The following is a 15,193-nucleotide window of genomic DNA, read 5'->3' as shown; positions in this document are numbered from 1 at the left end:
AGAGCTAGAACATGAAAAAGCAAGCCCTCCCTCAGCTCAGGTCCAGCTTACCCTGATCCCTGCTGAGCACATCTCCAAAGTCCCAGTCTCCCAGGGACTGGCTGCCTCCCAGACTTTCATACATCTCTAAAAGGGAAAACACCTGACAGACACTAATACTGCTGCATTTAACTGTGATTCTTCCCAGCAGATCCCAGCTGTCTTTGCTGCTGACAACGATATTTTTCAGTAGTGCCAAAGGGATGGTAGGAGTAAGTTTCTGCATCTTCAGCAGCAGGTACATATTTCTGGTGGCACAGCCATAAACTTGCACCTTCAGGAACCTAAAAACTTTGACATTCACTCCTGTGAGAGAGGGGGAAAAAACCCCAAAAACCCAACACTGTACAATCTCCAGATGCACTTTAGAAAAGAAATATACCTGGATGGTTCTTCAGGTTTACAGTTAAATATCCTTTCAAATAATGAAATGGCCTGATCCAGACTCTGGGGTCAGCCAAACACCATCCAGGTGCCATGAGGTGTGTGTGGGGGGGGAAGAGACAAACCCCATACAGAGCACATTTCACCTCTGCTGGAGCTGACAGGTAGAGTGCAGCACTCCTTACATGTAAACAGTGGTCCCAAGAAGGAATAAGGCCACAGGCAATAAAAGCTGCATGTGAGATCTACTTTAAAGATCTGTGAATGCCTGATACAGCTGTTGCAGTGTGGAACTCACTGCATGCTGAGTTCTCTTAAAAGGCTGCAGCTGGGCAACAGGGGAAGTGGCTGTGGAGACCCACATTGAACCAGCTGGAGTGTCCTGGGCCAGACAGGCTCTTACACAGCACAGAGCAGCCTCCACCTTCTCCACAGCAGCTGAGGGCAGCCATACAAAGAATTTTCCAGGGAGCAAAGTGGAAAAGACAGCAAGAGAATCAGAAAGCAGGGAGCCTTCAACACTGCAGACAGAGTGGGAGGCTACTGAAAATAGCAGGGAACAGGCATGCAGCTGGGTCACAAGGACAAAAGTAAGGCAGATTTCTGAGGATGCTGCCCTAGAAGGGGACTGGGTAAAGTTTCTTGCAACATACAAAGCTGCTAAGAATTTTAAACTTCAAAGGACAAAAAAGCAAGGAAAGAATCAGTGCTGAGGTGGAGGTGCTGCAACTGCTGCTATAGAGGAATTATTACAGAGTAATTTTCAGATTCAAATAAAATCAGAAGGCTATCTACCCCTGCTGATCTGCATTTTTCCTATGTCAAGAATTACCTTGTCCTGGTTTGGATGATACTAAAACACTGTTTTGAACAGTAAAAGCTCTTCTAGTATTTTCAGTAAATTTGCTTTAAAGAAAGAAGCACAAACAAGATGCTCTCTCCCTACATGCTTCCACCAAAGGAAAACACTGTCAACAGTGCAAAAATTCACAACCTGGTGTTGCTGATGCTCTCCATGTGGGTTAAGGTCTGCCTAGTTGTTTTCACACTTCTGGCAGTTTCTCCACAAAGGCACACCCTTCAGGTGGAGAAGTTTTCTCTGGAGTTGTTACCATCTTATGAATTATTTATTTTTTAAAACATCCTCTGCTTACTGCACTCTTTTCACCATTATGGTACTTCATTTTAAAAATGCTTAGTTGAACTGATTTGCCCAGCAGAGAGGAAGTGGACTCTCCCCCATCCCAAGCCCTAGAATGAGAGCATCCCAGCCAAAGCTATGTACAGACTAACCAGTACACCCAAAACCAAACAAAGATAATGAGGAAGCTGAACATATAAACAAACACAAATCCTACAGGATTAAGAGATTTAGCAATCAAAGACCATATTTCAAAAAGCCTTTTCATTCTAACTTCAGATACATTTTTCCCCATTTCTTCAAGTCACATGTAAAAACATATTCCCACTCTCTTCACTTTCCATCATTTCCAAAGAATGCATGGGCCTGAGCAGCCATCAGACATTAGTCAGAGGATTAAAATTGTGCCAGTCAGAGAAAACAGCTATTTAAAGGCAATAGTTCACAGTGGATGCAAAAGCAGCTTCTACTTGGGTCCTAAAGACTATTCAACTAAAGTTTTCAACTTACACCACCTGCAGCAGGTCAGCTAAACTGGTGAGATTATTAGTTTTACCAACTGCTCAAGGGAGCTAAAAAAAACCCCAAAAGGCAGAAAAAACCCAACCTGTTAGTAGTAGACATAACTACTACAAATTCGGGAACAATAAGACACCAATTCATGTTCTGGTTGCAACTAGATGATAGGTCTTAAAACTTAAGGAATGGGATTTGAATACTTTTTGAAATTGAAGAATCTAATTTGAAGGTTGCTTTCGTCAATTCCCATCACCAGAATTCTTGGCTCCTGCTCAAATGTAAGAGGAGCAGGAATTTATTTTCTCCCTTGGCCTGTTCACACACTGAATTAAAGGCTAGTTTAAAAAGTGACTGAATACAGCAGACAGGAATGTCTTGATAGTTGGTTTGGTTAAAAGCACATGAAGATTCTGGGCTTTGCTGCAAATACCACACCCTCATTATTATGCATGACACCCTTCTGTCACTCTTAGTTTGTGTCTGACAGCCTCGCATGCACAGCCCAAGGCAGGCTTAATCTTCCCCACATTTTCACTGTCAAAAAACAGTGTCACTGCTCCAGTGGAGTGAAGTGGTCCCAGCAGGATAGCAGGTGGTCTTAGATCTCCGCTAGCCAGACCAATTCTGCACAGGGCTTTGCAGAAACAGAACTAAGTCCTAAATTAGGCCTGACAATGAAGTGGTACCCAAAGAAGAAAGAGGAAATCAGGCAGAACTTCCCCCTTCCCAGCAGCAAGTGGGTTTGTGAAGCCCTTCCTTTGTGGCACAGGCCATTTAACAGGGTCTGACTTGGCACTTACAGCACACCTTTCAAGCACAGTTGTAGCAGTATTTCTCCAAGACAGGTATTATTTGCACCTCAGCAATCCCACTAGAGAAGAGCAGAGTATTTGCCCTGAACCATGCATTTAGATAAGATCCAGTTTATACAAGTTTCAGGCTCACAGTTTAGCACCTCATTCAACATTTGCATCAGGGCTTCTGTCACTACCAGCCACCTACGCTGTAGTCCTGCATCCTCTACAGCTTTCAAGTGGATACAATTTGTACCAAAGACGAAATACACTGTACAGCTGCAAACTGCATAATGTTTCCATCATTAAGTGTCACTTGTTTTCACATCTTAATTTGCATGCAACAGCCTGGAATGAACCTTGGGTAGCATTAAGGCATCTCAATTAAACAGGAACAATTTAGTTTAGCTAATCAACCCTATTGTCCCGGCAAGCAAAAAGCTGAGCCACATGTACTGGTCTGGAAAGGAATCATTGGTAGATTCAGGTAGATCCTGCAGAATGAGTAGACAGAAGCCTTTTTTGTCATGAGGCTGTGCAGAGTGGAAGACACGATCCCACAGCAAGTAAGTGCTACCTCAACAATTTTTCTTTTGCTTACAGATGAATCACCAGCAAAGCTGGAGCCAATAACCCTAAGTGGCAATGGATGCCGTTGTTTGAGACAGAAGAGTGAATTTCAAATATAGAAGTATAAAACGCAGATGGAATTCCGTATGATTCATGAATGTGGGGTCAGGAATCATGAGAAATCTGTGGGGAAGATCTTAGTGATTATGGCTGTGTTTCAGTTTCACAGGATGTTCTGACCCATGATGTGAAGTACTTCTTATAATGACAGACTGTGGCAGTAATTTGGGGTGGTTATGGGGAGGTTTGAAAGTATTGAGGGAGAATTCTGACATAGAACAGGAGTAGCTTGTAGGGAGGAACCTGTATATACACACAGGTGAAAAGGAGTTTCAGGTATTGCTGACTCTTTTCTTAAGGATTATCTCCTGGTGAATTATATTCTCTATTTCAAAGCAAAGAAACATTTGAGAGTAGTAGTCTGTCTGGAATGACCCATCCCATCTGTTGGGCTCTTATGATCACATCATTCTGTTTACCAAGATGTTCCACCTCCCTCTGCTGTTTTTCATAAATTTTTGCAGAGCACCAGGGATAAAACAACCTCATCAGTACAGAAGGTGCTGATTAATGCACAAAATAGCAATAAAATAAAGGTAATGCATCTGTTTACTCAATTATTAGTTGAAGCAAAGGATTGCTATTTAAAAAACCAATCATAGAAGTACATAAAAGAAAAGGGTTTATAAAGATAAACATTTCCTCTAACCTTCAATAACTCAAGAACTGCTTTGAGGGGAAAAAAAAAATCGAAACAAACTTTATGCAACACAATTTACCTCAATTTGAAAGAGTTCCCCAGCACCTTCACAGTCATTGGATGTAATTATGGGGGTATGAATATGCACGTATCCATTATCCTGGAACAGACAGAACACCAAAGTTAATCATCTAAAGATATCAAATACCACTCTCAAGGATGACATCAAGCAGCACATATAACTTGGCCATTAGATCCCAACCAGGACAGCACATACAGTCTTTTAGGCAGCTTCTGCCTTGCAGGGACAAATGACAAACTAAATGCTAGCATGATTTACAAATCAGTGTTTACTACCTGTGCATTTTCCTCCAGGTTTCATAACCAAATGAGATTTATGTCATTACTATGGGATTTTTTGCAATGGCCTGGTTCCACACCATTCCCTTTTCTTCTCACTTCCTCCAGCATTTTTATATTTTTGGGCAGTTTCAATCAAATTCACCTCTATGACCTCAACACTTTGTTTCTTTCAGCTTTTTGGAAGGCAATGGTTAAGCAAAGGACACTCTTAGTGTTCTACATTAAGAGAAGTGATCAAATGTGTTGGATGACAAATCACAGACTGGATGAAAGAGACACCTTAAAAACATCCAACCACCATTAAACTGTCAGTCCTACTTTGCATCTTCTGAGATACTAAGTCAAACTGATTTTAAGAGACAGGGTACACCCTGGCTTGGTCATGTTCTTGGTACCTGCAGAATTACACGTTTAGGTGTAATAAATAAATCCAGCAGAGGCCTCTGAAACCAGGAAGGCTGAATGAAGAAAGGGCCACTGTTCTCTATATTTCTCTGCAGTGCAGCCATAGGCTTTTAAAACAGCTGTGACCCAATATTCAGTGGATGGATACATCTTAGCTTCACAGCTTTTACCAGAGTAATACAATTCAGTCAGCCACGAGAGGTCCTGGTCCTTATCACCAGCTAGTTAAAGGGCTAGGAAGACAGGAGTAGTATTTACTGCCCACTCTGAGAATCAAACTAAAATTAGCCTGGAACAAAAAGCTCATATGGACATGCAATGCATTTTGTGGGAGTCCAATAACACAACCAAGAGGGAGCAAAGTCTCTGCATTTAGCTCTAGGCTACCTTGGTTACAGGTACAAAGACCCTGGCTCCTCACTGGGATCCAGTTACTGCACAGATGGGAGTTTTGGATCTGCAACTACTTGCTTTGCCTGGAGAAGGAAGTTTCAGTTTACCAATACAAAAGGCAGGTCTCTGACCCAATATCTGATCCTGCATAAACAGACCTGCTGGTTACATCGTCTCCCAGCTCTACATGAGATTTTGGAAAATTGCCTGGATTCTTCATAAAGAGGTACCAGTTGCTGTAAAGAAGCATATGTCATACAGAAGACTCCTTACATGCTTTGGAAAGGAATACAAACTGCACAGATCTGAAATGAGAGAATCCCCTAAAAACCTCTTGGATAATTCCCCTTATAAAAGCTCCTAAAATAATTCAAGTTGCATTACTGGCTCTCACAAACCTGGAACTTAATGTGCAAAGTGGAAGTTGCCAGTCACAATGCAACTATCTTACTTTGCATAGGAACAATGTTCCTATCTTATATGGACCACAATACTCAGGAGAAGACTTAAAGAGGACATTTTAGCTTTCAACATGGAAACCAAAGGCACTTTGCATTAGTCATTCATTCCTGGAAATGAACAGGCTAAAAAAGAGAGGTTTTTAAAGTTACAGGGAATCTTGATAATTTTGAGTGTGTATACAAAAAGCTCCACTTCTTTTCTTCCACCATTAATCTCCTTACAGCTTTGCAGAGTGAAAATGCTTCAATTATGCTTTCTAGCCATGGTATGTTCTGACATTGTCAAACTGGAAATTGCAATATTCTTCGGATGCAGGTGGCAATTTTAGAAGACTTTATTCTATTAGAAATGGAGCAAGCCACAGACATTCCTGATGCTATGAGAGTTCTCATATAAGCATTCATAAATATCAGGTCTGGGACCAAATCTTATTCCTTGAACCTCATTCCATTGAAAATAACTTTAGTGTAGCTGCTGCTGCTAAATTGATGATACATTCTATTTCTTAGTACAGCTCTGCTCTTGAGCATTGTAAACAGGAAGGTCTGTCAGAGCCTGAGCAGGAGTAGATTTGGAGAATCAAAGCCTGAATAAGATGGGTTTTGTATCTCTGCTGCCTTCCGTGTCCAGGCTTGGAAGCACAAATCGTTGTAGGCAATGCCATCTAGTGGCTCGATACCAGCACAGACTGGCTCCCAACGGCGCTGACTTCTCTCTTTGGAGCAGGCACCCTCCTGAAATCAGCAGCTTTAGCTGACACAGGATATCTATTAGGCTCTTAAAATAAATTAAAAAAAAAAAAAAAGCAACCAAAAAAACCCTCAGCCAAACACAGGAAACCACCCCAACAAAACCCGCTAAAGTCATCAAACTACCATGCAATTCAACACAGACAATTCTTGAGCAAGCAAGCCTTCTTTGCCACTGCAGGAAACAAACACCAGCAAACTTGGGACCAGAAATTCATCTCAAGATTTCTAACCTGTTCCTTGGGTCACGCTAACTGCTACATATGAACTCGTCATCAGAGTGCTCTAGACATCGTTCTACTCAAACTAAAGCTAGCTCATCTAAACTAAAACATCTTTATTCCCAGGAAAAGCTTTAAAGAGGGCTCAGGTGTACTAGAGGACTTGTTACCTTTCTTTATCTACTACACAAAGAATTGCATGGTGTCTATGTGACATCTGGCTTCAAATCAATTCCAATTACTGCCCCCCAGCCTGTGCACAAAGCCTGTGCTGTGCCCACAGCTTAAGTGACACATTCAGAAAACACATGTTGTTCCCATCCATCAGTTTGAAATGCATCAGGAGTCTCCTAATCTCAACTAACAGCATCCACACAGATTTATACTGCAATAAGGGAAAGGCAAGAACTGAGAGTAACATGAAGCTCTGGGTCAGTTTGTGTTCCCGTATTGTGGATTTTTCCGTGTGGGAGGAGGTTTATGTCCAAGGACTGCAAGGTCACTGCAGAGGATGAGTTAAACAAGTCCATATTCTGTTGTGCTCCACAGACCACACACTGGCAGGCAATTACACTGCAACTCAGTGAAAGGGATAAGTAACAGGAAATGGGCGGAAAGACTCTGCCAGGCCACAGATGCACTAACCTGATCACAAGCAACAGTCTGGCCAAGGCCCAGCCAGGCCCAGGCCTGGAAAGAAAACCCCTGTGTCCAAAATCCATACCCTGCAGGCAAGATGTCACATTCCTTCCCTCCTAACCTGTTCCCATGAAGCTAGCATGGGTGGAGAGTTCTACACGTGAGGCTTGGCACGGAAGGGACTACCTGGAAGAAGGAGTGGATGCCTGCAGTGGCTTCACTGCGGATTCGCAGGAGGGAGCCCAGGGCGTTGCTCCTGCATCGCAGGTGAGGGAACTGTCGGACATACTCCAGAGGGTGCCTCTCCTTCATCTTCAGGGGAAACGACTGAAAACAGCATGGAAATCAAACAAGAGGATGAGAACTTGGGAGTCAAAGTTTTATTGTTATTCATGGAATGCCATCTTTGCCTAATAAAACTCAAGCACCACTACAGAGCACAGAAGAACGCTATGCTTTTGCCTATCTTTTCTGGTTATTTTGTGAATGTTCTAATTCATGGTTACAGCAGAGCAAGAGGCATGAACACAAGAAGAGGTATTAGCACTTTAAAATGCTCCACTTTTTGGATGTTGAGCCCCTCTGAAACCATCTGTTCACCTCACTGCTTGCAAAAGCAAGCTGTCTCTGAATGTGCCTGTGGCAGATATGGTTCTTCCAGCTGCACAGCCAGGAGCGTCCTTCCAGTTCCACTGTTTCACCAATTCAGATCCAAGACACTTACCAGGTAAGCCCCCTGCACAGGTAAGTGCTTCAGGCTAGGACTAAGGCAAACTCTTAACTGTCAGCCTGTGCACATTTTCCATGGAGAAATGGCTCTGCCCCAGAAATTTGCTTTCCTGGTGATCCTATGTTTCGCCTTTGATGTACCCTACAGACACCGCTGACAAATCAAGAGTCTGCAGGACCACTCAGACTTAAAGGAAATACAGTTTCAAGCACGCTTTGCTGGATACTTGTACCTTTAAAATTTTATTTCCAGCAGTCCTACCCCTCCTGCTGCAGTGACATACCCAAATATCACAAGGTCCCACCACATGGATAGTTTCAGCTTGCAGCTCCATGTTTTGCATCTTGTGAGGACTTTTGACCAGCTTCCCTTGCACTTCCACTGCGCTTCCAAAAGTCAGGTCTCTAAGACACCAAGAAAAAAGCCAGCTTAACTAGGTGCTGATACAACTACATTCAGATGAGAGATTCTAGTTAATTTCGCTGGATCACTTAAGATCACACGAGATGCTGTAGGCACAGGGCTTAACTGATGAAATGAAAAATTATTAAATGCAGAGGTGGGAATGTGAAGAGATTCACAAAGCTATAGAGGAATTTAGGACAAGGCAGGAATGTTGGACAAGTGAGGGGAAAAGCATCAGGTTTTTATCAGAAGGGGCTCTGGGACAAACATGGTTTATAGTAAAAAATTATTTTAAAAATCTTTTAAAAAATCAAGTTACACACAGAAGGTTTCTGGATCATCCCAAAACTCCCAACCCTTGTCCAACAAACAACTGAGAGTAACAAACAAAATTAAACTGTAAAACAAGCAAATTATTTTATTATAATAGAATATACATGCCTATCCAGGGGTTATGCCTACCTTGCCAGCCCTCCAGTTGTTATAGAAGAGCAATAGCACCCTCCAGAGCTGTCCCCTCCAGGGGGACAGTTATCTCTGGCTACCTTGTGCGATTTCCAAGCAATTCCAACAGCAGAGAAGAATGCCTACACAGTCACAAGTACTAAGAAAACTAGGTCCAAATTAATCTCATAGGATGAATCAACAGATCCAGAATGCCTCAGCTAAGTGCAGATGGAGCAGTCTGACACTCTCCCTCCTAAAAGTGCATCCAGAGACCACAAACTGCAGTAGTGCCTTTCCTGTGGTCAGGCACCAGAGGCTGGTGGCACCAGAGGCTGGTGGCACCAGAGGCTGCTTTCCTGGCATAGGAAAGGAGGCCTGAGCAGACCCCTCCAGGCACTGCTCAACACATATTTCTCTAGCTATTTCAAATGGACCAACCTCTTTTCCAGGCTGGGATCAGCAACCACCTGGAGGCTTTCCAGAGAACTCCCATCGTTTATGTGCAGGAACAAAACTTCCTTCTGGGATCGGACAGAGCGGACCCAGCCCTAGAGGTAAAAGAAAAAGAGATTTGTTATTTCTTGGCAGGAGCACTGTGCAGTCATGCTCTTCTTCCAGCTGAGCTGGACACTCCAGGCCTATTTCAGCTCCTTACTGAAATCAAAGTAACTGCTCCTTTACGGGCAAAAATATAATAATAGTAAAAAATAAAAGAGAAAAAATCTGTGTTAGTTTTTCTTCTGACTTCAAAGCAGAGAGAAACAAATGCTTAGGCAGTGTCATCCTTCGGGGGCAGGGTCTCTTCCTGAGTACAGCAAGGATTAGTAAGATGTACCTGCATCTTTGGGGAGCTGAGAATACAGAAAGCAACGAAGTGCTCTGAAGATGTGTTTTGGCAAAGTACACATTCTTATTAGTGTACTAATAATGTCCCTTCCAAACAAGAGTTTGGATGTCCCTTCCAAACTCTTACTAAAACAGGAGAGATCATTAATGCACCATTCTTCATTACAATGCACTCAAGACCATTCTGATGGCATTTAGTGTCAATTTTGTTGCTGTATCCCTGTAGAAAGGTTCCAGTCTCTCAAATCTTCAAATCTGTTCACTAGCTGTTTACATGCCCTAAACTGCTGGACTGCTAAAACAATGATGCAGCCAATAGATTCATGTGAAAAACTGCATATTCATGCAAAACAAAAGTAAAAATTACTGCCTTGGATGTTTTGCCTTACACCTCAAAATTAAGACTGTTTCACTGCACCTATGGGAAAAAAAAAATATTAAGAAAGATATTTTGAAATACTTTGTCCAGTTTCACAAAAATAATTAAGCTAATAATACCCAAATTCTTTGTAACAACAAAACAGTAGAACAGCAGACCGTGTACAGCTCAGGCTAATGTCTTAATATGAGTTTTTTACTCACCTGTAATTTTTTTTTTTTAAAGGGAAATGTTAAGTCAGTACCAAGGCAGTAAGCAATAGTAATAACATCCAAATTATAACTTCCAAAGTTGCTACCCAGCTCACCAGAGTTGAAACAAGCTGGCATTAAAAGCAAAATTATCTGCTGGGACCTTCCAGCTTATCATCTAACAACACTGTAGAGAACAACCAAACCAGTGCTGATTAAACAACCAAACTGCCTCTTTTCCAACCAGTTTCACCTATTCCTTAACCAGAAGGGCCTAAATAGTCCAAATGACTTCAAACTGGGCAGAAGCCTTAGGGATTTTATACCAGACAAACCAATGCAAATCCATCCACTTCTGTCACCTAGACAGAACAAACCAAGAATTAAACAGCAACAGAAGTAAAGCATGCTATAGATGTAAGAATGACTACAAACAGAGGCAAAGCATTACTCAGCATACTATGCTTTCCATGTGCCATGTAAGAAGCACAGAAGATTTTCAAGACATGAACCTAGTGAGTCAGACCGGGTAAACCACCTCTGCAGTGTTCCACCTGAAGGAAGAACCAATGCATGAAACAAGATTATCTGGCATCCTCTTATGTGTATGTTAAAAGCAAAAGGTGCTTCATACAGTAACATGCCTGAAGCAGTTGTGTTTATCCCCAGTATTCCAGCAAATCTCCAGAACACACCATGTAAGATACACTGGATGCACACTTAACATGTAAGGGCTGAGATTTTTCTTGGTTTCCTTCCCCACAAATGCTTCTTAACAAAGCACACAAAAAAAAAAAATGAACAAAGAAACATTCACAAAGGCTTTTTTTGCCACCCCATCAAGCTGCTGTGGGATCTATTAAATAAGGACAGGACATCCTGCAATAGGAAGCAAGAGCATACCCACAGGCTTGTATTGGAGCAGCAGAGGCTCTGGCAGCAATGTTTTGACCACTTCACACCTTATCAGAATGAATGTGCAGTAAAAGGGACAATCCTGACTCTCACTAGAATGCACATTCCACCAACAACTTGGCCATAACTCTAGATTTAAGCCAGACCAGATCCCTAGCCAAGTTTAACACAAAACCCCCACATTTTGCCAGCACAGGGGAAGAGCAGGGCAGCAAGGGTCTAGAGGACAGGGAAGGGGAAGGAATAGCAGTATTGCAAATTTTAGCATCAGTTTACTCCAGATTGTGTTATTCATCAAACCACATATGAAAAGAACCTATACTGGATGAGGTTCTTCCTACCTATTAGGCTTCACCTATGGGTGAGCAGGAATGCCTGTGTGTTACAAACTGCTTTTTGGGTCAGCAGAATCATAGAAAGACTTGATTTGGAAGGGACATTAAAGGTCATCCAGCTCTAATCCTGGAACCATGGGCAGGGACAGCTTCCATTAGACCAGGTGGCTCCAAGCCCCAACCTGGCCTTGAACACTTCCAGGGATGAGACAGCTACAGCTTCTCTGGGAAACCTGTGCCAGTGTTTTACCACCTTCGCAGTGAGAAAATTCTTTCTTAGAAATCCAAATGTAACCTCTCTTAGTTTTGTTTAAAACTGTTACCGAGTAGCCCAGTCCTAATCCTATTCACCCAGAAATACTGACAGCAGCACAGCCCTGCACTCAAACAGGGACTGTGTGTGTGCAGCCACTGCTCTGCCAGGTGGAAACACCACAAAACACACAATCCTATGCCAAAGGAAAGCGCTGCATAGCTGAAAAGCCCATTAATTCCAGTCTCCCTTGGTTCACAACAGGAACCGAACACTAAGGTCAGCGGAGGTGTTACCGATGGTTCTATGGACACTGCTCTAAACCGGGATGCACCTTGCACACGTCCTATGAAACAGCTTTAAAGACAACAGCACAGAGGCGGTGGCTCGCTCTCCGGAACAGAACAGGTTAATAAAGCACATTCGGTACAGCCCATCGCAGTGACAACGCTGCGCTGCTCGTGCCGGGTGACTCCAAAGCTCCGCTGGCTGCGACAGCAGCGAACCGAGCGCGCCCAGCGAGAGAGCACACGGACAGGCTCTGCACGACCGCACAGATGTGGGAGCTGAGCCCCACCTCGGCAGGGCTCCCACACTTCCCTCCCTGAAGCACGGGCGTGGGCCGCGCCCCTCCGGAGCCTCCCCTCGGCTCAGGCTCCGGGCCGGGCCATCGCCGGGCCACCGCCGGGCACACCCCGGGCACACACCTGCACTCTGACCGCGTCCGCCGGCTCCCGCGCCCCCAGCGCCTCGCGCACCCGCAGCCGCACGGCCCGCGGCAGGGAGGCGCAGCGGCGGAGGGCCTGCCAGCCGCCCCGGGCGCCCAGCATGCCGCAGCCAGGCGGGTCAGCTCCCCCGGAGCCCCTGCCCGAGCCCGGCCCCCGCTCCCGGCTCCCGGCCCGCTCCCGCCCGGGCCCACGTGAATCGGTGCACCTCCCGCCGCCCCACGTGACAGCCCGCTCAGCCAATAGCCGCTCGGACTGCCCCCGGCCAGCCAATCGGAACAGAACGGGGGCTTAGCCCGCCTCTTCCGCCGCCCGGGCGCAAGCGCCTCTGGGAAATGTAGTTCGTGGTGTGGCCTCTCGGCTGCCACGGGAACACGTGGGGATGGGATCCTCGCGAGTGGGGGAAAGGATCCTCTGTAGCTGAGAGAGGAGTCCTGTGTTGGGAGACAAAGGATCCCCGTGGCGGGGGTGAGGGATCCTGCTGCTCTCTGGGACCACTTCAGCGGCAGCGCGGTCTGGGGATGGCGTGCTGTGGTTCTCGGGGACCTTCAGCCGCTCTCCCGTCCCCCCGGGCTTCTCTCGGCGACCACAGCCCCTCGACATTCCTCGCTTTTCCTGATAAGGGACGCAGGACTCGGCTCTGCTCTGCAGGTCTTGCTGAGCAATAAACCCTTTCTCGTGTCCCTTTTCCAGGCTCGTGTCGCGCTGTCCTTCCAGCTCCTGTGGGAGGCAGGTGAGGAGCAGCCATCAGCCCTGCAGGGAATGAGCTGGGCTAAAAACTGGACATGACCCAGCAATGCGCACTTGCAGTCCAGAAAGCTTGTTGCATCCCGAGCTCCATCCAAAGCAGTGGGGCCAGCAGGGCAAGGGAGGGGAATCTGCCCTCACGTTCTTGTGAGACCCCACCTGGAGCATCCAGCTCTGGGGTTCTCAGTGCTGGAAACACATGGACCTGTTGGAGTGAGTACAGAGGAGGCCACCAAGGTGGTCAGAAAGCTGGAGCACCTTGGCCATGGAGACAGGCTGAGACAGATGGGGCTGCTCAGCGTGGAGAAAAGAAGGCTTCTTCCTTGCTGCAGCCTTTCCAAACCTAAAGGGGGCTTATAAGAAGGACAGAGAAGCCTTTAGTGCAAAGATAAGGGACAATGGCTTAAAATGAAAGAGTGAAGATTTAGGTTGCAAATGAGGAAGAAATCCTCTATTGGGAGGGTAGTGGGGCACTGGCACAGAGAAGCTGTGGCTGCCCCAGCCTCAGAATTGTTCAAGGCCAGGTTGGATGGGTCTTGGAGCAGCCTGGTCTAATGGAAGGGACCCATGGCAGGAACACTGAAATGAGATCATATTTAAATGTCCCATCCCAAACCTAAAACATTCTGTGATTCTATGAAATGTGTAAAGTCAGTGCTTCTTCCCTATGCAGCCCAGTCTTTGCTGCTCTGCTTGGTTGGTTCATGCCTGTCCCTGTTTTGCAGTGTCACTGCAGGAAGGCAGCAGCTGAACATGCCTGCTGTGCTTGTGGTCAGAGGTTGCCTCATTGCTGTGCTTTGATCATTGGAGCACTGGGGGTGACACAGACAGCAGCAGTGGGATGCCCCAGGGCCAGGAGGTGATGGGGGGCAGCTTTGGTAGTAACACTACTTATAGGGGGATAAATCCCTACCTCGCTGTAAAGTCCCAGATAAGAAAGGAATTGCTGGCCAGCGAGACCGCATTTAAAAGAAACAAGCTGGGCTCGCGGGAAAGAGAGGAAATCTTTGTAGACGCCTGGTTTCGACTTTCCCATGTGATTCTTTTTATCTGTGCATGAAAAGCTTCTTGTCCTCAAAGTCCTATGCTGCTTGCCAGGGCCTCCCTTCACCTCTGCTTTTGCTCCCAGTAAGCTGATGTCTCCACTCCTGGCTCTCAGTCTTGACCTGAGCTCTGACCTGCCTTGAAATGCCATCCCGAGGAATTAGAGCTGCAGAGCAGGGGAATGGACATAACCAGGTGGATTAAAAAGACATTGAGAGGTAGAACAGGAGACCTCAGGGGTGGGGCACAGGGAGGGTAGGTAGAGAGAGGGATAGAAGCACATCCTCAGGCAATGAGGACAGCTTGTCCAGTATCTGTCCTCTGTGCCACTGCAAAATTAGTTTTATTTTAATGCAAATCACCATCCCATCCTGTAAAGGCCAGCACTGAGCGTTGCTGTATGTTGGCACACTGCTGTGATGTGGTTTCTTAGAGAATCACAGTGCAGGAAGGAGCTGGTACTGCTGCAGTGTCAGGCAGAGATACAGGATGTAAACTGGTAGGAAATTGGGTCCCTGTTGTTCAGGGAACTCCTGGCTTAATGTGAGAATTAAACGTGTGTGTGATGACTGCTCAGCACATGTTTTGTGTTCTCTGTGCCTGGTCACAGATGGTGCATTTACTACTGCTCTCAGCTATAGGTTTTTCCTCCTGTTCTGCCATACTACCCAGAATATTTTTTCCAGGGTTACTTGACTCATAAAACCCTCTCCAGGCCAGATAAACAATTAATTTAA

At 45.4% G+C, this 15,193-nt stretch overlaps 1 protein-coding gene across 2 annotated transcripts in view; it reads right to left on the bottom strand.

Annotated features, from left to right (window-relative positions):
- Positions 1-12,868, bottom strand: part of NARS2 (asparaginyl-tRNA synthetase 2, mitochondrial) — a 49,390-nt gene extending 36,522 nt beyond the window's left edge. Inside the window, exons 1-6 of one of the 2 annotated variants that reach the window (XM_085066264.1) lie at positions 12,648-12,868; positions 9,460-9,569; positions 8,453-8,573; positions 7,626-7,766; positions 5,527-5,604; positions 4,287-4,367 (exon numbers count right to left, since the gene is read on the bottom strand). In XM_085066264.1, coding sequence (XP_084922390.1) covers positions 4,287-4,367; positions 5,527-5,604; positions 7,626-7,766; positions 8,453-8,573; positions 9,460-9,569; positions 12,648-12,770 — 654 coding nt within the window. In that variant the 5' untranslated portion in view covers positions 12,771-12,868. The remainder of the gene's footprint in view (positions 1-4,286; positions 4,368-5,526; positions 5,605-7,625; positions 7,767-8,452; positions 8,574-9,459; positions 9,570-12,647) is intronic. The other variant, XM_085066274.1, reaches the window with a different exon arrangement.
- Positions 12,869-15,193: the final 2,325 nt, after the last annotated feature.

This window comes from Lichenostomus cassidix, chromosome 1 (assembly GCF_008360975.1).
Source record: "Lichenostomus cassidix isolate B80296 chromosome 1, HeHo_3.0, whole genome shotgun sequence".
NCBI classification, from domain to species: Eukaryota; Metazoa; Chordata; class Aves; order Passeriformes; family Meliphagidae; genus Lichenostomus; species Lichenostomus cassidix.
This window is presented reverse-complemented; position numbering and strand designations above follow the sequence as displayed.